The sequence below is a fragment of the Megascapheus bottae genome, chromosome 9 (genome assembly GCF_031878675.1).
Source record: "Megascapheus bottae isolate mThoBot1 chromosome 9, mThoBot2.hap1, whole genome shotgun sequence".
NCBI classification, from domain to species: Eukaryota; Metazoa; Chordata; class Mammalia; order Rodentia; family Geomyidae; genus Megascapheus; species Megascapheus bottae.
This window is the reverse complement of record NC_143517.1, coordinates 65484201-65509273: the sequence shown is the minus strand read 5'-3', so window position 1 is coordinate 65509273 and position 25073 is coordinate 65484201. Positions and strand designations below refer to the sequence as shown.

At 47.5% G+C, this 25073-nt stretch overlaps 1 protein-coding gene across 3 annotated transcripts in view; it reads left to right on the top strand.

Annotated features, from left to right (window-relative positions):
- Col22a1 (collagen type XXII alpha 1 chain) overlaps positions 1 to 24067 on the top strand; it is a 159317-nt gene extending 135250 nt beyond the window's left edge. For all 3 annotated transcript variants that reach the window (XM_090339454.1, XM_090339455.1, XM_090339453.1), the window contains 12 exons: positions 2951 to 2995; positions 3731 to 3784; positions 5654 to 5707; positions 10028 to 10081; positions 10636 to 10707; positions 12386 to 12421; positions 14494 to 14538; positions 17667 to 17846; positions 19715 to 19781; positions 20111 to 20293; positions 22056 to 22133; positions 23721 to 24067. In XM_090339454.1, coding sequence (XP_090195580.1) covers positions 2951 to 2995; positions 3731 to 3784; positions 5654 to 5707; positions 10028 to 10081; positions 10636 to 10707; positions 12386 to 12421; positions 14494 to 14538; positions 17667 to 17846; positions 19715 to 19781; positions 20111 to 20293; positions 22056 to 22133; positions 23721 to 23908 — 1056 coding nt within the window. In that variant the 3' untranslated portion in view covers positions 23909 to 24067. The remainder of the gene's footprint in view (positions 1 to 2950; positions 2996 to 3730; positions 3785 to 5653; positions 5708 to 10027; positions 10082 to 10635; positions 10708 to 12385; positions 12422 to 14493; positions 14539 to 17666; positions 17847 to 19714; positions 19782 to 20110; positions 20294 to 22055; positions 22134 to 23720) is intronic.
- Positions 24068 to 25073: the final 1006 nt, after the last annotated feature.

Here is a 25073-nt window from a genome sequence, read left to right as displayed (position 1 = left end):
AACTCCTGGCCTGAGTCCAGTGCATCTGGATCCATGTCACCCTCCTATCATTCTCCCCCGTCTCTCCCAACCCCTCCCATTGCTTCAAGCTACCTGGTTCCATTTTTGCATATCTACAATGAATATTATGACTCTATTTTCTGGCCCTTTTTCTGCCCATTCATCTGCCTTCCTCCCCTTAAGCTATACCACCCTCAGGCAAAACATACTGCAGCATTTTTTTGCTAAACTGTCAGCTAATTTTTCAATGAGTTACACCATTGAAATTTCCCCCTGCATATATTATACTTCATTCAGTTTGGCTGTGTTAATGTGCATATGTTCTCATGTGTGTTATAATATATTTTTATAATTTAGATCAAAATGCCACAGATAGAAGAAAATGCTTCCTTTGTCTCTCTTAGCCTGACATACTTAACATATTTTTTCTATATTCAGCCAATTTCCTGCAAGTGACATAGCATTTTATTCTTCCTGATGCAGTAATAAATTTCCATTGTGTGTGTGTGTGTGTGTGTGTGTGTGTGTGTGTGTGTGTGTGTTCCACTAATTCATTTTAGGGCAGCTATGCTGTTTCTGTACCTTGGCTATGGTGACAAGCACAGCAGTGAACATGATTGTGCAAGTATTTTTACTATATCCTGACTTGTAATCTGTTGGGTAAGTATCCAACAAGAAGTAATGTACTCACTGTCTTACGAACGTAACTATTCATCATTCTGATAATAAAATAAAATTAAAACTTTTTCCATAACTAATATGTTTATGGTTACTGAAGTAACCTGTCTTAATGGCATGGCCTTATAGTCATAAAGTCATATGATTTTGCAACTCAGAGTAAAGCACTGCCAACATAATAGTATATCTTTAAACCTTTCCCCATAGATGGATTTCAGCATCTTTATACTTAAATCTATAGCTATCTAGCCATCATGCCAATAAGCTTATATTTTCTTAAATAAATATGTTTAATGAAAATCTTAAAATCCAATGATCTGCCAAGAAGTAGCAGATCAAAATTGTGACTTCTGTTTCCTTAGTGTTGTTTCTTTTTTTTAAAAAAAATCAATAAATCATCAGGCTAGTTTTCTCAGTAGGATGAAATAAAACACAAAGATCAATGTTTCTCTTGCCCACACCTCCTTTCTTTTCACCTGATCACACCAGAAGGAGCCTGGGCGCCAGACTCATTTTACCTGTGGGTGTCAAAACACAGAATATGCAATTGATTTTTGTCCAAACATACTTGAAATTGATTATCTCATTATATCTTTTCTAAAAGCATTTAAAAATTTATTAGACACTGCATACTATGGAACATAATAGAATCTCTTAAAAGTATGGTATTGTGGTGCGTGAATAACGGTCAGCCCATGTGTTTGTTTTCCTGGTAGCATTTGTGTGGATGGAATTCAGGGACTTGTGCATATGACCATACCAACACTGTACTATTGAGCTACAACTCCACGTTCTGTTTTCTCAAATTAAATGAACAAGTTCATATTAGCATGCAGGGGGTGTCATTGTGATAATTCCATAGGTACATACAATATACAATAAACATGTTCTATTAGATTTCCATAGTTCTATTACCTCTTCTCCGTTGCTTTTCAAACAATGGTGGGTTGGTTTGTCTATGCTGTTTTCATACATATACATATACATATGCATATACATATACAGATATATTTATATACACATGTACACACATATACATGTAATGTATTTTTTACTCTGATCCTCTCCATCCTCCAAGATCCCCCTCACTGACTACCTCACTCTCCTTTTTATACTAATGTTATTGTTTTCCTCCTCCTCCTCCTCCTCCTCCTCCTCCTCCTCCTCCTCCTCCTCCTCCTCCTCCTCCTCCTCCTCCTCCTCCTCCTCCTCCTCCTCCTTCTTCTTCTTCTTCTGTGTACCACCTTCATGTAAAACCTTGTTATTTGGCTTTTTGAGTTTTGACTATCTCAGTCAACATAATGTTCTCAAGTTCCATAATATTCTTGCACATGACATCCTTTCCTTCTCCTTTGTGGATGGCTGATTTCTGTCTACCACGTATCTATCTCACGGTGTCTCCACTCATCATTTGTTGGGAATCTAGCCTGTTTCTTCATCTTGCCTGTTGTGAACAGTGCTTCAGTAAGCATGGGTGCACATGAATTTCTCTTGTATGTTGAATTACACCCTTTGGATATATGCTGAGGAGTGGTAGAGATGGTCATAAACTAGTTCTGTGTGTGTGTGCGTGTGTGTGTGTGTGTGTGCATGCGTGTGTGTGGTGTGTGTGTGTTGTGCATGTGCACACATGTGCATCTGCTGGCCATAGGTCCTGGAGCGTGAACTCAGGGTCTGGGTCCTAAGCATTTTGCTGAAGGATAGTGCTGTACCACTTGAGCCACAGCTCCACTTATGGGTTTTTTTTCTTTCTTGTTTTGATGGTTAATTGCAAATGGGCCTCATGGATGTTTCTGCTAGGGCTGTCTTTAAACTGCAGTCCTTAGATGCCACCCTTCTGAGTAGCTAGGATCATAGATGTGAGCCACCAGCACCCAGCTTCTACACTGTTTTTTAAGAAGCTCCATATTTATTTAAGCATCATAGAGGATTGCTTATGCAACACAATAAAGGGTGCTGACAACACCGATTATCTCCCTGAAGATTTTCTCCCATTCTGTGGGTTGTCTTGGAGTATTTCAGTGTCTTGGACATATGAGTGAGGGGGAGGGTCCTGGGGCATGAGCTCAGAACCTAGTCCTGTCCTTGAGATTTCTGTGGCACTTGAGCTTTTTACTTGATAATTGGAGGTAAGAGTCTCACAGGCTTTTCCTGCCTAGGTTGGCTTCCAACGGTGACCCTTAGATCACAGCCTCCAGAGTAGCTAGGATTGCCCTTCCTTTACCCTGTGAGCCTGCTCCTTGGTGAAGTAACTTCATCTTATTTCTCCCAGGGCTTCAAGGGACATACAGGCGATTCTGGCCCCCCTGGTCCCCGGGTAAGTAAAAGGCTTACTTTGGAAGTCAGCCCAGGTGAGTCCCTTAACGCAGTGTAGAGAGAGGGCCCCTGCTACAGTGCACAGCAAGGCAGTACCTTGTTATCTAACTCTCTGGGGGCCGCACTCAGGCCCTGGATTATGCTGATTTCTCTCCATGGTTCTGCTAAAGGTGGTGATGTGGAGCCTATTTGAGGAAATCCACTGAGCGCTGCTGTGGTTTCCAGCATCTGGGCTGTGCATGTGGTCTGGGACTCTATGAAAGAAACCGTGGCAGTGGGCTTCTCTTGCAGAGGAGAACCCTGAAGCCCACACAGATGGGTGACTCTTTCCCAAGGCCCCCCATCTGCTCCCAGAGGTGGAGCTCCCATCATCTATGTCCAGATGAAAGGACCTTGGGGTTCAGTGGTTAGATTGCCAGTCTATTGCTAAAAGCCAGTATATAGAATGAGAGCCAAGGCCACCAGAGAAAGCGAGGACCTAAGCAGGATCTCGTGATCCTTCAGCCTGTCTGTACTGCTAGGGAAGCAAGCGTGGCCCTCTGCAGTCTTTCTGGTCCTGGGCCCACGAAGACTCCAGCTTTGACTCAGCATTCCATGTGCAGGAGCTGCTCTGCACTGTGTGCAATGCTTCCAACCTGGGCACTTCTGTATCTCCTCTACTTCCCCTGATGCTCTGGACTGGAGGCAGCCAGGGGCAGAGGCAGCTCCATCCCTGACAGAATCTTCTTGTTTCTAGGGAGAGCCTGGAGCTGCGGGCCCCCCTGGCCGGGAAGGGCCATCAGGAAAAGATGTAAGTATGTTTCTGTGGGGTTGTTGTGGGGCGCAGTGAGAGTGCTGTGGTCAGCAAGAGGTGGGAGAACAAGAGATTGACAGCCAGGGGCTGCTCTGCAGTGATTGGTGAGGATGCCATAAAGAGCGGAGCCACAGTCAGCTTCATAGACAGGACAGGGCTTGCTGCTGGCGGGTGCCTGTGGCTTGCAGCTGACAGGAAGCATTCGTGGATTAACTGTGGTTTGTCTGTAGACCCCTGACAGGTCCACTGATTCCACATTCCATTTCCTAGAAAGGCAGCCACTGTTCCTCCCAGAATCTGTCTCTTGCTTTCATTGTGATCCTAGGCTCAGCATCTTCACCTCCCCCAGAATGTGCTGCATTTCATGTCATTTCTTAATTCGTTTATTCATTTATTGTCAGTTTGGGGGCTTGAAATCAGGTCCTGGGTGCTCTCCCTGAGCATTTTTTTGCTCAAGGCTAGCACTCTACTTCTTGAGCCATAGCTCCACTTCTGTTTTTTTGTGGTTAATTAGAGATCAGAGTCTCACAGGATTTTCTGTCCAAGCTGGCTTTGAACCATGATCCTCAGGTCTTAGCCTCCTAAGGAGTAAGGATTACAGTCATGAGCCACAGTGTCTGGCTGCATCTCATTTTAGATGGCTCAGATGGCCTCTTAGTTTTATATGGTCTTGAATCTGGATGGAGCAGGTGTATTTAGCTGGGTGGTATAATCAAAACACTGAAATCTGGACAGATTAAGGACTTAAGGACTTTCTCTACCTTTGGAGAGCCAGAGGAAGGTGAAGCCAGTCTGCAGCCAGTGTTCCACAAGGGATCATGAGCCCAGCGGCTGCCCACCATTGTGTATTAGGCGTCTCGCACTTGAGGAAGTATCTTGGATTCCTGAAAATGAGTCTTTGGGGGAAAGTATGAACATGGTGTCTTGAGCTTGCAGTGGCCCCTGCCTGCTCTTTGCCATCTTCAGACTGTCCTGGGAACTGGTGAGGTAGACATGGCTCAGTGTTCTGGAAGCTGTGAAGCATGTTGGGTCTTCCACTGATCTGAGTTGAAGGAGCTAGAAAGGGTCAAAGAGGAAATGTGATCTAGGTCCTATGTTTTCCCTTAGCACCTACCAGAGCAATTTAGTGTGTGAAGAACCCCTGTGTGTACAGCTGAATGCAAACACCCCCAGCCCGGCCCTCGTGGGGGGAGGGTCTCTCTGATGCTAAATGGCAGTTGGACAATCCTGCCTTAGCCCACCTCCTCTGCCTCAGTGTGTGGAACAGCTCCCTCTCCCCACCCTGCCCCAGGTTAGAAAGGATCTGTACTCAGCCCAAACCACACTCACATTGGAGCTGAGAAAGGAGCCTGGGATACCAGCTGGCAGGCAAATGCTTTCTTTCTCCATCTGAGCTCTCTGGCTCTTTTTAGTGTAAAAATTGGAGTTTTAGACTATTTTCTAGTCTACTGTGTATGGTCATGTGTCCACACTCTGCGTTTTTTCCCCTAGCACAGTAGGATTGCAGAATGTCAGGAGGCTGCTCAGGACATGTGAATGGTGGTGGATGGTGAACTATGCTTAGCAATGGAGACCACATGCACATAGCTGGCCGATTCCACCCCCACCCCCTTTCCCCCCCAAGACTCAGTCAGGAGAAGATGGAAATTGAGTGGAATGTCTTGAGCAAGAGGGCACACACTCCAAGGCTTCTGGGAGAGCTTACAAGGTTTCCCCAATTGTGAGAAGTAAAGTGATTCGTGCAGATATGTCTGGGCATTTGTTGCCCTTGGGTCTCTGGTGAAGTTTAGTCCCTATTTGAAGCTGGTGGCCCTTTAGCCTCTTCGATGTGTGGCTCTATGATAACATGGCTCATCTCTGTTCCAGGGTGACTCTGGACCTGCAGGACTACAGGGACCCCGAGGTCCCAGGGGCCCCCCGGTAAGTTTTGGTCTGAGGATTTGCTGCATGCAGGGAATTATCCTGGTGGTGTTTGGTTAGTTCTCCCTGGTGCAGTCATATATGATGTGACAAAAAAAATCAAGGCTTCAGGTATTAGCCACTGCTCTCGGCCCCTTATTGTCCTCCCATGCAATTGCACATCATAGTCTAGAAAATCAAAAGGTGCCACTCTAGGACCCTCTTGCCCCCCAGCTCTGAGCCTTTGCATGGACTCACACCCGTGTCCTAGGTGAGTTCGCTAGAGAAGCTGGAGCAAAGCACCTCTCCCCCATGGCTTCGGTGGGGGACGAAGCCAGAGGGTGGGACCTTCGTCTGTGGGATTGCTCTTCTCAAAGGATGGCACGCCATACCTCTGCACCTTTACAGGGCTCAGGCTGCTGGGCAGGCCTTGAAGGGTGAAAGTATCAGTTACCTTCTCTACCTCCATCTACAGAAAGTTCTTCCTGTGTGTGAGCCTGGGTCCAAGGGCACAGGACACCAGCCAGATTGGATTAGCATGTCACCCTACTCCCTGCCCCCTTGAACTCATGGAACTCATGGGTCTACATGACCTTATTTCTAACTAAGGTCACATTCTGAGAGCACCAAGTTCCCCAGGACTCCGAAAGATGAATTTTGAGGAGACGGAGTTTAACTCCTCACCTTCCATCTGTTACTAAATATTCTGCATATCATTTCTGCTTATTTGCGCACCTAGGTAAATACTTACCTAAGAGTAGCCAGAGAGTATGGAATACAGAGGTAGAACATAGATATTTGTATGCAGATTGCTATGCAAGAAAAAAATAACATACCCGATGAGCGCAGAATGATGAGATGGTTATCCAAGTACATGAGGTAGTATTTTATGGAAAACTTTATTTACTTACATTTTTGTGTGTGATGCTAGAGATTGAACTCCTGGTTTTCCACTTTGTGAGAAAGCACTCTACCGCTTGAGTGATGCCCACAGTCCTTTTGTTTTTGTTTTCTAAGCAAGGTATCCTTACCTTTGCCTCTATTTTTTTCATATATTTTTATTGTAATTAATAGAATGGTTACATTATATTCACCAGATAGAAGGTGCATTACTTCACATACATTGATGCCCTTTCTCATGTCTTGGTCCCCATTTCCCTCCCCCCCACCCCTCATCTTGTTTTCTCCTCTTCCCTATCCAATTTCAAATAACCAAATACAAATATATCCAATATATCAGATAACAAAGTGAGATACTGTAATCATATGAGATAACCAAGGGACAGCAAAAGAGATGATAGATAACATAGTACATGAAGGACAACAATCACTCATTATATGGCTTTTGTTTCTATATCATGGAGGTCCCTTCATTTAGCGTCATACTATATGGTCTTACGTATCAATGTTTTGCTCTATTGCAAATCTCTGCTAGGAGAACCCAAGGTTTCTACTGATTATGACAAATGAGGGAAACCATTGAGCCTATGTTCCGTTGAGTCTGCCTTTGCCTTTCTTTTGAGGTGCTCCTTCCTCAGCCTCTCAAGTAGTGGAGATGGCAGTTGTCTACCATGTTGAGCTATAGTTTGCTTTGTTCATGAGTAGAAATATAGTCTGAAACGAAGTTGGAAGGCATAGTGTAGTGTATAAACCTGAGGACTAGTAATCTCTTAGGGTGATCTGGAAATCTGGAACCATGTTTAGAACCCCCCCCCCCCCGTGCCCCATGTCTGGGTCATGTGTAACACAGTGACAGTGACATCGGGTAAGGACGGCACTGGGGACTTCTCAGACTCTCTGTAATCTTAGAGGACCACTGCTGTGTGTGTAATCTGTTATGGCCCAAAACATTATTGCATTGGTGGCTGACAGTATTTATGAATTGCTTTCATGTATAGAAATTATGTGGATGGCCAGAAAAAAAACACCCTTCATTTTATTTCTTTAAAACTGGTAGCCACTTCTGGTCACTGGCTTTTAGGAACTACCAGGTGGGTTTTGTGCTGTGGGCTTTATGAAGCACTAACCCCATTTGTTCGTTGAGTTTTCCTCAAACCCTATGAGAAGAGTGCTGTGATCGCTCATTTGCAGAGGGGAAATAGGGGCACAGAGATGCCAAGTTAAATTCACCCGAGACTGCACAGCTGAGCCAGCAGCAGTAAGCAGAGTTAGACCCAAACAGTCTGATGCAAAGTCTGCAGCTTGATCCCTGAACACACCCAAGCTTGGGTCTGCGTGTGCCGGATTTCCTTGTTAAGGAGATCATCTTGAAAGAAGGGAGGCTGAGGTCAGAGAATGGGGCTCCAAAACGTTTGGGGAAAGCCTTGGTACCCCCCCCATTCTGGAGCTGCCCGGGGACTTTCTCACGGGGGCTTCTTGAGAATGGGGGAGACATTTGGAGGGGCTTCAGTGTCCTCGTATATCTCCAGTGCCCAGGGGCAGGCAACCCCATACCTTGTGTTGTAGCTGTGTGCTAATGTGTCCTGTTGCACAGCAGGGACCAGAGGGAAGAGGGAGGAGAGGTAATTTCTGCAAGGATTAGCCAAAGGAGTATTTTTAGAGGGACACAGATGGGATAGTGGGCGAGGAGCGCTGGGAGAGGCGGCACTCCTGGGAGGGACGGAGGGCCGGGCCCAGGAGCAGATACTGCCTGCTGCTTCGATTTCAGCCTTAGGCAGCTCTTGAGCCTTGGTGGGCCTGGGATTTCTCCTACCTCAGTTTCCTCACCTGTGGTAGGGGACTGGTGATATCCACGCCACCCAGTTCTGGGGAGGATTGGGTGAGATGAGACCCTCCACGGTCACTGCTGGACATTTTGGGCACAGGGAGAGACTTGGTTTTATCACTTACCTGCAAGTCTTGTTCTTCCTGATGAATGGTGCCTAAGCTCAGAGTTCAGACCCTCCACCTCCTTCCACACCCAGCAGGGTTGGCACGTCTGTACCTGTTTCTCCACATGTAAAATGGTGATGATGTTTGCATGCATGGGAAGCCTTTGAAGGTGTGTTGTGTACAAAGTCCCTGGGTATAGACCATCACTCCCAATGCTAACATGTCTCCTGGAAACCTTTGTGGATATCTGCTTTGTGCATACAGCATTCATAAGAGCATTGCTGATGCCCTTGACCCATCTGTCCAAAGAGAGAGACTCCTGTGGCTGGCCCTGTGTAGACACTGTGGACAGGAGAGTCACAGGCACAGAGTCATGGCGTCCTGGTAGCAGAAAGGCGAAGTCAAAGCATGGTGGGCAGAGGGTAAGGCCAGCTTAGTCTGCAAAATCTAAGTCATTGTTGCCTGAAGGGAGGCAGCTGGGCACATTCTTCAGTTTCCTGTCTTTTTTTTCCTCCCTCTATCAGGAATCTTGTTGATTAAATATATTCATCGGATTACGCATCGTCAGAAAGCACCCGTTAGAAACTATTATCATGGGGACAATCACCATGAACCCTTCAGCAAACCTGGATGGGCCAGCGCATAGCTGTGTGACTCTGAACATGTCGCTTCCCCTCTTTGTTGCACCATCGTCTTGGATTAAATGGGTCTGCGGTGGTGCCTTTGGCTGGGTAGAAGAAGGAGGCGAGCACAGGGACATACTCCCTCTGGGGAGAGCAGTAGTCTTTGCACTGGGTTCTTGTAGTTGGTTTCCTTCCTTTTTGGGGGGGGGGGGGTCATGGGGCTCTTCAGCTCAAGACTACTGCCCTATCCCTGGGCCTGGGTGCTATCCCTGAGCTCCTCAGCTGCCCCTTGAACCAAGCCCCACTTCCTATTTTCTGGAAGTTAATTGGAGATAAGAGTCGCAGGTCCTTTTGTGCCTGGGCTAGCTTTGAACCTTGATCCTCAGATCTCAGCCTCCTGAGTGGCTAGGATTACAGGCGTGAGCCACCGTGCCCAGCAGTTGGTTTTATTCTTAACACAGCATCTGAGTTGAGGGATGGATGGATGGATGGATGGATGGGTGGATGGATGGATGGATGGGTGGGTGGATAGATGGATGGATGGATGGATGGATGAGAGAATGTGGTCATGGTTATTTATTGTGCCTGTGCCATAGGCTGGCCCTTTGCATGCCCACAGACTTATTTAGCTTCACGACCATCACATGAATTAAATATTATGATCTCTTCTTGACATGCTGAGAAATCTCCTGTGAGGAATGAAGTGGTTTCCTGCAAACCACACCGGCCCCAGGGAGAATGGAGTCTGTGAGAAATCAGGTCCTCCTCCTCCAGCAATGTTGGCCCCATCGCCCCACTCTGTGACGTCCTGTCCCACCAGTGCCCCGATCTGCGATGTCCTGGCACACAGTCCTGGCAGGACCACCATTTCTGTTTCTTCCACCAGGGTAGCAATGGATCACCAGGTTCCCCGGGCGAGCCTGGCCGTCCAGGAGTCCCCGTGAGTACCCTTCCTCGATTGCATGGTGGCGTTGGCGCTCTCTGTAAAGGCATGGCGTCGCTCACATGTTGTCTGGCCTCTATTCTGGGAGCATTGGTGGAGAAATTTGACTTGGACTGGTAGAATAAGGGTGGGGGGAAACGAGAGGGTATGGGGAGAATTTTTCTTTCAAAATTGAAAATGCGTGTGGATATCCACCACAAGTGGTGGCTTCCACAAATGCGAAAGCTGACTACTTCAAAAGACCTTTCCCAAAGATTAAGCCCTGTGACACCTTGGGTCTCGGCCTCATGGGAAGGCATCCCATCGGTCACATGGTGACTGGTGCGAAATATCCATCCCGTGTTGTGTTTGTTGCATTGAACCCAAAGGCCATGAGCTGTGTGTGGTGGGATTTCCCTTCATAGCACCCCATGCTATGGTCCCTTCTTTTGCAAGGAAGGCGCCCTGTCTTCTCTTTCTGTGGCTGTCTTATGCTTTCAGAGTTCAGAGGGGTCAAAAGGCTGGGTGAACACTTGGCATTGAGAGATTAATTCCCTGTTGTTCCTTCACAGGGCCAAAAGGGCACCAAAGGAGAGAATGGCAGCCCAGGTCTTCCTGGCTTTCTGGGCCCCCGTGGGCCTCCGGTAAGCAGAGAACCCCAGTGGGACCAGATGTGTACTCCGAGGTGTGGTGTTCATGCTCAGAACTGCCTCCACCATTCACCCTGTCCCTAGGCTTGTTTGCTCAGGCCATGATGCCACGATGCCATGTATTCACATGCATTGTGACTGAGAACGGCATGGAGAGTCCAGAGGTCACAGCTGCCTGGGACTCTTATCTCCTCCACTCCCTGACTGTGAAACCCTAGAGAAGGCCTGACACTGACCAATCACTGCTTCTTCTTGCCTACTGGAATAAAGTGCTTATAGTTGGGTTGATGCCTACACAAATTCTCTCCAGTTCCCCTTGAATAAAGCCTCACCTAAGCAGGCCTTCAAGAGCTTCTGTGATCTGACCTTACTCTCAGTGTGGTGGCGCCTCTGAGGATAAAAATTGGAAGATCCAGGTGAACTGATTCCAGAGGTTCCAGGCCTGGTGTGAGTGCTCAAGTGGTACACGAAGCTTCTGTAGCATTTGTGGTGTGGTCAGTGGCGCTAGAATGATCCTAACAAAAATCATGGCAAAGATTTGCATACGGATTGCTGTTAAGATGGGCAAGGGAGGGCTGCAGGCTCAGATGGTTTATTTGAGGCCCCAAGGTGAGTCTGCATCCAATTTCCCTTGAGTCTGGTTCCCTGGATCTGATGTTTAGATGCAGAAAGTGCCCTTGCCCACTCTTTTGGAGAAGGGATGCTGCAGGCTTAGATAACAACATGAGGACCTTACACGGTGGGCTCCGGCCCACAGCTTGGCATTCCAGCAGATGGACAAGGGTTCTGTGAAACTCAGCAGGGTAAACAGCATCTCCACCTTCTCCTCCAGTGCCTGCAGGTTAGTTCTGCCCTGTCTGATTCCTCCCGTGGTCATCCCACAGGCCCTGCTTCCCAAGCCCTGACTGATACTTCAGAATTTTCATTTGCTTGTCTTCTTCTTCACCCTCATGGTTGTAACCTGCCCAACCCTGAGCAGACAGGGCCCTTCGTTCAGCAGCAGTTATTCCATAAGCATGAAAATAGCCAGGGATGCATCCAATCCTTACTGTGGGCCAGCCGCTATCTGAATATTTCATAAATACATATATATAACACACACATATATATATATATATATATCAATCTCATAGATCCCTACAGGGCAGATACAGCTGCTTTGCCTGCTTTAGAGATGGAGAAACAAATCACATTCAACTTAAGAAGGTAGTTCAAGGCCATAGATCCAATCAGTAGAGGAGTCGAGATTTGCACTGAGAGCCATGGCGACTTCTGTAACTTCTGCGGAGGGGACGTAGCATCCAGGCTCCACCAGCCTTGTCTGACCTTCTTGCTGTGTTCCTCTTCAGTGATGTTCGGGGTTTCTCTTCACAGACTGTAAGCCTCTTCAGAGTGACCTCCCTGGCACTACCAGGCCATTCGCAAACTTGTCGCCCTAGATACAGAGGAGGTTGAGTCATGCCCAGAGACCTGAGGCTCCACCCCCTCCTCTTTCAGGACAGTTCTCTGCCTCCCTCTGCACAGGCAGAGCTGAGAGCCATGTTGGGGATCAAACAATTGCTGTCATTAGTGGAACAGGACCTGAGTGGAAATGTGTGGACATCCACACATCCACATGAGGGACACCATGCCAGGGTTACAGAATGAACTGACCCTTTGTTCCATCTCGCAGGGAGAAGCAGGAGAGACAGGAGTTCCAGGAAAAGAGGTAAGTATGCCATCCTCTGTCCCTTGGCAGATCTTCCTGTGGGAACTGAAAGCCAGGGTTGGGCAGCTGGGACAGGCTCATGAGCCTGCCATTGTGTTGTTGTCGTCATGCTTTTTGAACAAGGGGCTCCTGCTCCAACCTGCACAAGGGCTCACAAATTACAATTATCGGGGGGTACCGTCACCTTATCAGCACCCCAGGACGGGCTTCATGGTGCCTTCCTGTGCCAGTCAGATCTCCCCACTGCTTCCACATGGGCTATTGTCCAACCTGTCTCTGTTTCACGTGAACCATCATGGTTACGTCCTAATGGGGTTCCTGTCTGTCCTGGCCCTCTCTGCCCTGTGGCAAAGGTCCATGTGACAGAAGCACTTTATGCCACCTTCTGCTTCATTCCTCAGCCCTTCCTTCCCCTACAGTGGAGCCCAAGGTGCTCGGTGCTGGTCAGAGCACCTGAGCTCCAGTCACTCTGACCTTAGAGTACCTGAGACATGGCATTCTTTTCCCAGGTCCCTCTTTTCAGAAAGTCTTCACTCTCTCCTTCCTCTTCCCTCTTCACGGAGTGCCAAGGACTAAGCAGAGGCCCTTCTGCCTGGTTTGGGCCCAACAACGTTTGATGAGAGATGAGGAAATGAATGAGTGGATTCGAGGACAAGAGTCCTAAGGACTTCAGCTGACCTATTTCAAAGCGTACATCCACCCTCTTGAAAGAGCCAGGCCCCTTATCACTCTGTGCCTCTGGGTTCCTTCCTTAACTGGGTGTCTTCCTGGAAGCAGGATCCAAAAGCTTCCTGTCTGGGAAATATGGGTACTGGCCTGGCTGGGGTTCCTACTCACTATCATTCACACATTGTCCCATCGTTGTCCCCGCTCCCACTGCTCACTGGGTGTGTCCACCCCACATGTGAATCACTGGGATGAGACCTGCACAGATTCTCGCAGGCTCCGGTGAGCTGCGTCCATCTTGAGCAGGCCTCCAGGGCCTCTCCTCATCTGACCCTACTCTGTCTAATTCTAGCTCCTGCTCTTTTCTGGGTCCTACACGGAATACCCCTCATGTCTGAGACTTGGTCTTTATTTTTCTACCCACTGGGGACATCTTTCCTTATTTGCTTTTCCTTTTGGTTTCTATCTGACCTTCCAAACAAGATCATGCTATTTTTTTTTCAGGAATAGCACAGCATCTTCTTGAGCTTTTATTATAGACACTAAATCTACTTCCCTGTAGAAGAATCCTCCATGTCCATATCTTCTTCTAGGCCAGGCAAGGGAGCTCAGCCCATGATGAGAAGGACCATCCCTTCCCCTCCCCTCCTCCTAATCTCTTGGCACGGGCAGGGTGCCAGGCATCAGATGGGTGTTTCTGAGTGACAGATTTGGAGAGTACGCTTTCTAAAATTGATGTAAGCTTGGTCTACCTGAAGAGGAGTCATGCCCGTGGTCAACATTGGTTTCCCCAGGAGCAAGCCTTGAGTTTGGCATAGTTTGAACAGGAGTCCCGGCAGTGAAAAGTGTGTCTGTGTCCCTCTCTCCTCCCATCACTGCCCTTCTAGGGCTGTGTAAAGCTAGAAGGCGGCTCTTCTGTGAGCTTCTGCTCTCCTTGAGAGTAGCACTGAGACAGGCCAGTTACTTATGTAAGCAGAGATTGGGAGTGTGTCACAAGAACGGAGAAAATGTTCCATGAGATGGTACAGCAGAATGTCCCCACTGTTGGGGGCTTAACGTCATTGGGTTTGGCTCAAGCCAGCCATGTTCCCCCCCCCCCAACCACCAGCCCCTTGAGAGTGCCACGGGGAGGGGGGAGGCTGAAGAGTCTTCATGGCAGGCTGCCGCCTCTTCTGTGGGGTGTTTAGGAGGCAGGAGGAATGGAGTGAAGAGGGAAGTAGACCAACCCCATAATGGACAAACCACATTGGCCCTGAAGGGATCGATTGGATCTTAAGGGATTGATTATATGTCTCTCCAGGACTCTTTGCCAGAGGCTCATAATTGTGTGGAAGAAATGAGAAAGGCAAAGATGCCAGATGAGCTGGCTGGGATGAAATGACAACCATCCGCTTCTCTCGTTACAGGGGGCCCCTGGGAAGCCAGGAGAGCCAGGAACCAAAGGAGAAAGGGTAAGTGGGAGTGTCCACTTTCATGTTCCCTTTCACAAGGGTCAAGGAAACTTTGCAGATGGTGTTTGCCCAGTGACCCACTGCTTCCTGTCGTCATTTCTGTTCTTTGTAAAATCTCGGGCATCACTGAGGGGCTTGTCTTGTCTCCTGCTCCCCCCCCCAGTATTATATTGGATGTGATTTTCCGTTTCTTTTTGTTGTTATTCTGAGGAATAAAATGATGGTAATTACGAATGCAAAGGCAAGTGTTGGGAGACTTTGACAGGTTTCCTCTCGCCATGTGTGAATGTATATGCTTGACAGGCCTGGCTTCCATAGTGCCAGCTCGCTGGGAGCCAGATTTGTCACTAGAGGTGACAAGGGAACAGATTTTCCCATAATGAGTTGCCTTAGCGCCACTCGGAAAGGCTTTCTTTACATTTCATTTCCCCAAAGAAACAAGGAGAGCACATTTTTCTTGGATACACACACACACACACACACACACACACACACACACACACACACACTACTTCCTTTGGTGACTTTGCGTGTCTTACGGGCCTACAATCCTGCTTTTGGCCACACTTGCATGTGGATGTCACCCCAGAAGAAGTGGGGTGCCACCTGCTCCCCCCATTTCCTTTGCAGTGTCCTCCTGAGACATTGTGTCAGCATTCCTCGCACATTGGATGGGTGGGAGCCGAGGAGCTTCAACAGACAGAGGAGAGAGGAGACGTGGACCTAGTCTCAGTCACCCTTCTACTCTCTCTCTCTGGCTCCTTCCAATGACCTTGGTTCCACTGGCCATGACAGCTGGTTCCAGATGGGAGCCAGATGTGGCTGTGACTGAGAAGGAGCTGGGTGACTCATAAGACAGTCACACAGGGGCCTCTAGGGACCACAGCCTGGGGATGGACCTGAATTCTAGTTACCAGCCAAGGAGCACAGGAACCTTTTGTCTAACAATCAATGACTGGATTGCTTGTCTTCCCCTGTTAAGTGGTTTCTTGGAGCACGGCCAGGGATCTTTTGACTCCCCATTCCTTTGTAATCCTGAGGACATTTGAAATCCGGGGCCAAGTCCTCTTGCCACTAAGTGATAGAAAGATGTTTAATGAATAGGAAGGGCTGTACTGCATGTACGATGGAGTCCGCCTTCCAGAGGGATTAGAAAGCACAGCGTTTACTGACCCCTGAATTGAAGATCACTAAGGATAGATGACAGGGTTCTCATGAAATGCATCTGATGTGCAAACCTGAAGAGACTTCCTCGGGGCTGAATGAATTACGTTTTGATACATTGCTTTGCTGATTGTTGTTGAATCTTTAGTGGTGAATATTAATTACAGAAAGGGGTTTTTGATGTGATATTTTCATACATGTGTATAATATGCTTTGGTCATGTTGTCCTTCATTGTTGAAATTCCAGAACAAGTAGAGGGACAGAACTGAACAATTTAAACTGCAGGTATCAAAGCGATGGAAGTCACTAGCCCTGGACTTGAGCCCATCTTCTCCCCTGCCCTGGGGCCGCCCCTCTATACCTAGTTTGGACTCTTTCTGGAGCATGTGTGCATACACAATGTTGTGTATACACCAGGATGTTGTCCACCTGCTGAGACTTCCTTTCAGATACCCTCCCCCAAGCTGGTCTCACCCTCCCTACTCTGTCAGCCTGGTGGTCTCCACTGACTCTTGCATGCTGGAGATCATTTCAGAGCTAGGCAGAGTCTCTGGGTGGTCATGCCAAGTTTCTAGTCACCACCCTGTTGCTTTTCCATTTCTCCCTCTCTCTGTCTGCCACACTCCAGCACTGGGGCCCAGACAGGACACCAAACCAACACGATTGTTGTGGCCACCGTGTTTTCGGACCCACTGGCTACCAGGCCTGGTGTCAGACACAACAGTGCATAAGTGTATAATTTGGGCTCCAAACTGCTGATCCTGTGCTTTCCTGTGTGGGTGGGAGATGATGAGAAAGGCCCCTGACAAAGGCTCCATGGCTCATGGAAGCTGAAGGTAGGCACAAGGAGGACCAAGAGGAGGAGAGCCCGGTCCTGTAGCTGACAGGAGGAGGAGAGCCTGGTCCTGTAACTGACAGGAGGAGGAGATCCCGGTCCTTTAGCTGACAGGGGAAGCAGCTATACCAGGAGTGGGCTGTCCCCTGGGCCTTCAGTCTGCATGGCTGTGTAGCCTTCTCTATCAGGCCAGCAACTACATTTTTGAAGCCCAACTGCAATAGGAGTCTCAGTGCAGAACTATAGTTAAGTTTCTACCTATTCTCTTACCACCACCATTATTGTTTATGTTTATTTATTGTTATTATAAAGGTGACATACAGAGGGGTTGTAGTTACATAGTCAGGTAATAAGTACATTTCTTTTTGGATAATATCACCCCTTGCCTTTATTACTTATGTAGCCTTCCAAATAGTTCATGTTCACCAAGGAAATATGGTAAATAATTTACCCCTCCCCTCCTCCTCCTCCTCCTCCTCCTCCTCCTCCTCCTCCTCCTCCTCTTCCTCCTCCTCCTTCTCCTTCTCTCTTGTTTTTGCCAGTCCTCGGGGTTGAACTCAGGGCCTGAGCACTGACCTTGAGCTTTCTCATGACTAGCACTGTACCACTTGAGCCACAGCATCATTTCTGCTTTTTTCTGTGTATGTGGTACTGAAGAATCGAACCCAGGTCTTCATGCATGCTAGGCGAGCACGCTACCATTAGGCCATGCTCCAGGCCCATCCTTCCCCACTTCTAAAATCCTTTGGCCATTGTTCTATATCTTGAGTTTTTCTGTTGATTCAAAACTGGAAGGCTGTGCATGTTTCCTGGTGAAACTCCACATGTTGTAATGAGGAGGTCCTTCTCTGTGGGTGGGTTCCAGTCTGGCTGGGATTTGGTAGTTAACCTTCTCTTCCAGGTCTCTACAGAGCTTTCGGCAGGTGGTGGTGGTGATCCTTTTCTACACAGTTGGAATGGGAGATGAGGTACTTTTGGTCAAATCATGGAGTCACAGGAAGGTCCTCCAGGTCTGAGCCTCCCCCGGAGGCAGAGGACCGAAAGGACCTCTGACAGCAGCAGGAGTTACGAGTTATGTTCCAGCCAGGACTCATTCACCCACACACTTCACACTTCTCTCCTCCCTAGGGAGATCCTGGCATCAAAGGAGACAAAGGACCACCTGGTGGGAAGGGACAGCCTGGAGACCCTGGAATCCCAGGACACAAAGGCCACACAGGACTGATGGGTCCCCAGGGGCCACCGGGAGAGAGTGGGCCATCCGGGCCTCCTGGACCTCCAGGCCAGCCAGGATTTCCTGGACTGAGGGTGAGGATGCTTGCGTCCTAGGGGCTCCTGAGGGCCAAACAGGAAGTCTGTGGACTGGGAAGGAGTGGCTGTCTGTGTGGCCAGAGACAAGTCTCCCCCTTCTGCTGAGCCTGCCCTTCTTTTCTGCTAAGAGGGAGGGGGAAAATACCTCCTTTTTGATTTGTTATAATTAAGTGGCCTATCATTTATCACGTTGTTCCAGGAGCTGCTCACTTGTGGCTTGCCTCTGTCCTTTTCAAGTCCCCTGCTCCATTGCAGTGGTAGTGAGGCTCAAGGCTTTAGTCTCTTCTGCTCCTGGACCCTGCACAAACTTGGCCTTTCAAAATTGTATGTTGTTGCCAGGGTGATATAAGAGTGGTTACAGTTACACTCATCAGGTAGTGGGTACATTACTTCTTGAACATTGATACTCTGTTTTTCTCCCACTTTCCCTCCCCTAACTCCTCACAATCATCTTGCTTTTCCTTTCCCTTGCTTTTCCTTTCCCTTTCCTATTTCAAATAAACATATATATATATATATATATATATATATATAATACCAGGTACCAAAGTCAGACATAGTAACAATATAAGATAAACCATAAGGGGAAAAAAAGAGAAAAGAAATAACTTCACATAGTACATTAAGAACAACAATCACAAAGATGAACCTCTTATTTTCATATCCTGGATTCATTTCACTTAACCTCATCCTATACAGCTATATGTACATTGCTTTTGAACTATGTGATTCTCTGCTAGGAGAATCCTAGATATCTCCTAATTATTACAAATAAGGAAAACCACGAAACCAGTGTTTCTTTGGGTCTAGCCGGCTTACTTCACTTGATATAGGATATTTTCCAAGTCTTTCCATTTCCTTACAAATGGGTCAATGCCATTCTTTCTGATGGTAGCATAGAATTTCGTGGTGTAAATATACCACATCTTCATGAGCCATTCATCTCCTGAGGGGCATCTGGGTTGGTTCCATATTATGATCCAGATTTCACTATGGGAGACTTCTCCTGGATATTTATTCTTCCCTTTGGGTCTTATTTTCATTGATTTAGAAAGGAACATTTGTTTAGCATAGCAATATTTTATGTCTTGTTTTGTTAGAGCATATTAATTATACAAAAGGGAGTCATTGTGATTTTCTATACATGCACATGATGTACTCTGATCAAATTCATCCCTTCTTATTACTCTAATTCTTTCCCTTTTTTTTCTTACTATACAGACAAGTTTCAATGTGAGCATGTGTTGACTCACCCCTGTACACCAAGGTGCTTAGAAAACTGAGTTTGAGCCCAGACCAGGCAGCAGTATGTGACATCTCCATCACAAACAACAAAAAAATCTAGCCATGAGCCAAGCTCACACCTGTAATCCTAGCCATTCCAGAGGCTGAGATCTGAGGGTTAGGGTTCAAAGCCAGCCCACGCAGGAAGTCCATAAGACACTTCAATTACCACCCCCTGAAGCCAGAAGTGGAGCCACGTCTCCAGAGCTAGAGTGCTAGCTTTGAGGATAAGAGGCACAGGACCCAGTCCCTAAGCTCAAGCGCTAGGTCCGGGGTGGGGGTGAGGGAGCAGCCAGGGTGGCACACACTGTCACCGCAGTCACATGGGAAGTACTGTAACATGACACATGTGACACATGAGGTATGCCATGATAATGGCGGAGCATTCCTGATGGGGTGCTGCTGGCCCAGTCCCTGGGCTCGCCCACCTGCTTCCCTGTGACTCTACTCCCATGCCTTTGGCACAGTGTCTTCCCATGTCCTTACCACCTATGGGCTTCTCTGTGGGGTGTCAGGGACCCTGAGGAGCAGGAGAAGAGAATACTGAGAAGCAGAATCATTCTACTTTCCCTCTCTCCTAGGGTGAGTCTCCATCCTTGGAAACACTTCGACGGCTCATTCAGGAAGAGATCGAGAAGCAGCTGGAGAGTGAGTAGCAGTAGAGTTTGTTGCCACCTCTGGGAAAGGTTATCCTGGAGTGGTCCTTGTGTGTATCCTTTGCTGCTCGGGTGGCTGGTTGGGAAAGCACCCCAGGGCAGTCCGGCGTGGAATGTCAGGGTTGGATGGGCAGCGCTCAGAAGGTCATGGTCCAGTCCTGACCCAACCCACAGGCTTCCACCGAGGAAGACTCTGGGAGGGGCCATCCCCTTGCTTGATTGCCTCTGGTGAAAGCAGGTTCACTGTGTGCGGCCTATCTTAATCAATGCTTTGTCCTCTTTCTTCATGAGATGTCTCTGTTATTTTTTCCTACTCGGCAGCCAAACTCGCCTACCTCCTGGCCCAGATGCCCCCAGCACATGTGAAGGCCTCTCAAGGCAGACCTGGGCCCCCTGGACCTCCTGGAAAAGACGGGCTTCCTGGCCGGGCAGGGCCCATGGGGGAGCCAGGCCGACCAGGCCAGGGGGGTCTGGAAGGGCCCTCGGGACCAATAGGTCCCAAAGGTGAGTGGACACGTGGAGGTCATGTGATCTCAGAAGACCTGGGAGAACTGAGAAGCTTGGTACGAGGTATCCTGTCATGGGAGCTTGCGTTATTCATTCTGCTCTCATTTCCTGCATCTTGGTCATACCCTGAATTTTGGCATCATGTTTAAGAGATTTTTCATACTTGACATTTTTGCAAAATTAAGCTTCCACTAGGGAGACTGGGTCTGTTCCCTTCTACTTTCTTGTTCACCCCCCCCCATGTGAATTCAAGAGAGTAATAGTAGCGCTCTCTTCCTTTCTACCCAGTTTAGAAATAACTGAGGGGGAGGATATTCATTCTCCAGGGGGTGGCATCTTTAAGCTACAGTTTTTAAATGTCCACTTGTGCCAGGCACTGGTGACTCACCCCGGTAATCCTAGATAGTCAGGAGGCTGAGATCTGAGAATTTTTTTTACAGTTTGAAGTCAGCCCCTTCAGAAAAGTTCCCTTTTCATCTCCAATTAACCATGAGAAAACCAGAAATGGAGCTGTTACTTAAAGAGATTAAGTGCTAGCCTTAAGTAGAAAAGCTCAAGGACAGTGTTCAGGCCCTGAGTTCAAGTCCCATGACCAACACCGACAAAACACATCCACTGACTGTCCAGATCTCAAGGAGAGTGGCACAATGGCTCATCAGAGCAGTGGACACCAGTAGGTCTCTCCTCTAAGGGGAAGAGCCTGTATTTCCTCTCCATAGCAGGCAAGGGTGAAGAGCAGGAGGCAAGCCACTTGGAGCAGAACCTCAGCCTGAAATCCCACTTCCTTCTGATGCAGAAGACTGGGATTCGAGAAATGGAAGACACTGCCGTTTTCCTTATTCTCAAAAAAACAACCAAACAACCAAATAAAAAAAACCTTGCATTTACTCTGAAAGACTTCCCGTGTAGTCCTGGCCATATTAAAAACACAAAGTGTAGAAAACATTGCACTATGGAAAATTCCCAGTAAAATAAAAACAATTTTAAAAAACAGTGGTCTCAAGACACCATGAAGAAGCAGAATTTTGATTTGGGATTGCACAAAATGGGTGAGACATACAGGATGGATTTTGGAAACATGAGAAGACAGAATTTTTGTCTTTTAAAGGGGGTTGGGAGATAGAGTTTAATCAAATCTGATCAAATATGATCCAAATATTCTCTCAGAGGATAACTTGTCACTTTTGAAACGTTCCTAGTATAATGCTTCCTATACTGTCTCTGAAGCCATTACCCTTTCCATCTATCATATTAGAGTTCAAGCTTCCTGAGTGTGAACTGGTCTCGTTTATTACTATGTCCATATTGTTTAGCACGCTAAAATTTTCTACCAGGTCATCTTCACGAGGGTCAGATAAACTGCTAGAAGACACCTGGATATGTAGACATGAACAGGAGTATTCACCTGTGTGTGGGGGGGGAAGTTGGAGGGTGTGTTGGCTGCCTGTTTTGAGTGTGTTTGTGTCTGTGAGAGTGTATGTATTTGCTAATGCATATGGATATGTGGGCGGCTCACTCTTGGATGTGTGTTTATGTATAAATATGTTTTTACACATGTGTTCACATGTTCACACACGTGTGAACTGTGGAACGAGATGAATGTGTACAGTGGACCTGGGAAAGCCTGAGCCAGGGAAGTGATGCGGAGATGGTTTGAGGAGTCTGGGTTGCTTTTGCATGTCTGCAGGCGGAGATACCCTGTCTGTGCCCTCACTCACTGTGGGTCATCATCACCACAAGTGTGTGTTTTCCTCACCAGGAGAGCGAGGAGCCAAAGGTGACCCAGGTGTTCCTGGAGTTGGCCTCCGAGGCGAGATGGGTGCCCCTGGGGTCCCAGGTATGAAGCGTCTGCTGTGGAGGGACGCGGGGTTGGATGCCTGTCAGAAATGGGTTGAGAAAGGAGGCTGGAGCCATCAGACCAGGACACAGCCATTTGTTTTCACTAAATGGGTCTAAAGTTCTTAAGCGGTAACTTATGAATCAGAACCCCCCAAAACTCACCATTTCAAAGCAGAAAAAAAGATTTTGATGCCTGCAGATTGAGAAATGCACCTGCTCGTTCCTCTCAGCCAAGCATTGCACATTGTACATCTGTCCTGAAAAACCACGGGCATGGAAAACATTGCAAAATAATATTAAATGATAAGAAGTACCGAGAAATGGTCCTAGAGGGGAGAAATGTCTTAGGATCAAATAGGTGCAGGTGTACTGGGCTGTTTTCCTCTGCGTCATTCCTTAGACACATTAACTTATCGAAGGGCTAGCTATCATTACAGGGAAAGCAATATTTATTTCTCTTGACCTCGTGTTTTCAAGCTCACTTGAATATTGAAGTCTTTTTCTCTCGCCATGCCCCATTAATACTTCTCAGCACATGCCTGGGAGATATTGTACCTGTGGTACATGGCAGCTGTTCTGGAGTCATGGAACTTCCAGTTGTGAAACAGATGTAACTGGGAAAATGGGAACACGTTAGCCGTGTGACTTGGTGTCCATACTGGGAGATGTTCTCGACCTAACGGGAGTCAACCTTGACTATTCTTTTTCTAAACTGGACTTCATTGTGGATTCATAGATGGGAACCTAATTCTACTTTCAATATTGACCTGAGTTCATTTTGAATATGGGGACCCATGGGTAATTTTAATTTTATTATTTGTTCTTTTATGACTTTCCCAACTTGCTAAAGTAGACATATATTGTTATTTTTTTATTATAGAAGGTAATTAGATCTTTGCTTTCCTTTGTTCCAATAGGTTATAAACTAAAGAATATGTTCCTAAAAGGGAAATGTTCAATAAAGATAAAAGGCAGACCAGAAAGTATTTGGATAGAGAAACTCACAGTACTTGATAGCAAGTTACCCCAATGTGAGTTTAATGGCACCTTTCAGTGATTCTCAGACAAAGAATGAGTAATATTGGTGGTCTGAAAATTTGGCCTACGCCAGACTGTAGCTATAAAAACTCTTACCAAGCATTGATAGAATTCATGGAGTGCTTGAAGATACATTGCAGAGAACTTTGTTTATTTGACAGATGATTCTGACAAGATGCTTGCTAAGACTGAAGTAGTCACTACCAGAATTAGCCTAGCTAAAGTTAAAAGGGAAATAGATTGATTATGTGTGACATGATAGTTCCTGACAAGTGGAGGAATAGATTTTTTTGTAGATAATATTTTCTAAGTCTGAACTTTGGGCTGCATAAACAGGGGAGCACTGGTCAGACAGGGAAGGCCACGCCCCCGCTGCATGTCGGGGTGCTCCTCACCCTGGCATGTGTCCTCAGGAGCGGAGCATCCATGGAGGGGAAGGCTCCCTCCACGAAGCTCTGAAGTCCCCAGGTCAAGTGGAGGAGGAACAGCGCGGCAGTTCCCGATAGACACACGTCCCACTTTCTGTCTGTTTTTCTCCTTTGATCAGGTCAACCGGGAGAACCTGGCTATGCGAAGGATGGACTTCCGGGGAGTCCCGGCCCTCAAGGGGAGACAGGGCCTGCTGGACACCCGGGGCCCCCCGGCCCACCTGGACCCCCCGGTCAGTGTGACCCCTCGCAGTGCGCATACTTTGCCAGTCTTGCTGCCCGGCCTGGGAATGTGAAGGGGCCCTAGGAGATTCCTGAAGGAAGAACACAGAGGATTTCTGAAACTTGAACTCAAAGGGAAGCTAGAGGCCTTAAAAACTTCCTTTCCCTTTTCCTGCCTTCTTCCTCCCTCCTTGTTTCTGTTTCCTTCCTCTTACGCTCCTTCCCTCTCTTCCTTCCTGTTCATCCTTTCCTCCCTTCCCTTCCTTCCCCTTCCCTTCTCTTCCCTCCATTTCTCTCTCCTTTCATTTTCTCTCACCTTTATTTCTCTTCTCTGTCCTTCCTTTTCCTTAGTTTCTCTTTTCTTCCCTTCCCTTCTTTTCCTTCTCTCTCTCTGTTTTTTTTTTGAGAAATGGCAACAAATTTCAAGCAGGTTAGATGTTGGAATATCACCAAATGTTTTCAAGACAAGAGTATAGAGGCTGAAATTTGCTGAGCTTCCTTCTTTCTTTCCTTCCTTCCTTCCTTCCTTCCTTCCTTCCTTCCTTCCTTCATTCCTTCCTTCCTTTCTCTTCTTTTTCCTTGGGAGACCTCAAAATAAGTAAAACCAACAGATGCTGCCAGCTGGTCAGATAATTATTAATATTATTGTTTATTATTATTATTACATACGCTGATGCTTGTGGGTGTCTGCTCTCCTCTGATACTGGGAGAAGTGGATTGTGGGTAGGAGGAGGCTTCTCAGCTCCCAGGACCACGTGATGTGTTTAGGCTGCTGATTCTCTGGAAACTTGGTGCTATGCAGCCTTACTGGACACTTACTAAATTCACCTGATGAAAGGAAACTTTCAAGAATGGAGCCAAGGGACTTGTGCTCAGCTCTGCCCAGAGGCCACCTGGGGAGAAAGCATCCATCTGTCACGACTTCCATGGAGAGCGACCTGAAGCAGGAAGAGGAAGTATTTTCCAGGAAAAGTGCTCACAGCGTACTGGAGAGCTCTCCGGTGCTTCAAGCTTCCAGAAGCTTGGCATCATCCTGTGGGACTATGGATTTGTGTCTAGGCCAACGCTGGGAAAGCTGGAGTTGAAGAGCGAGTGTGGAGAGTAGTGATTCTGACCTCTGGATGGGGGTCCCTCGAGTTCTTCCTACTGGCCTCAAAGGGTCTGATGCCCTCTCACTTGTCTGTCCATCATGGTGGGCCCTGGTTGGGGAACTGACCAGGGCTGGAGAATCGGTCTTTAGGGATCTGGCT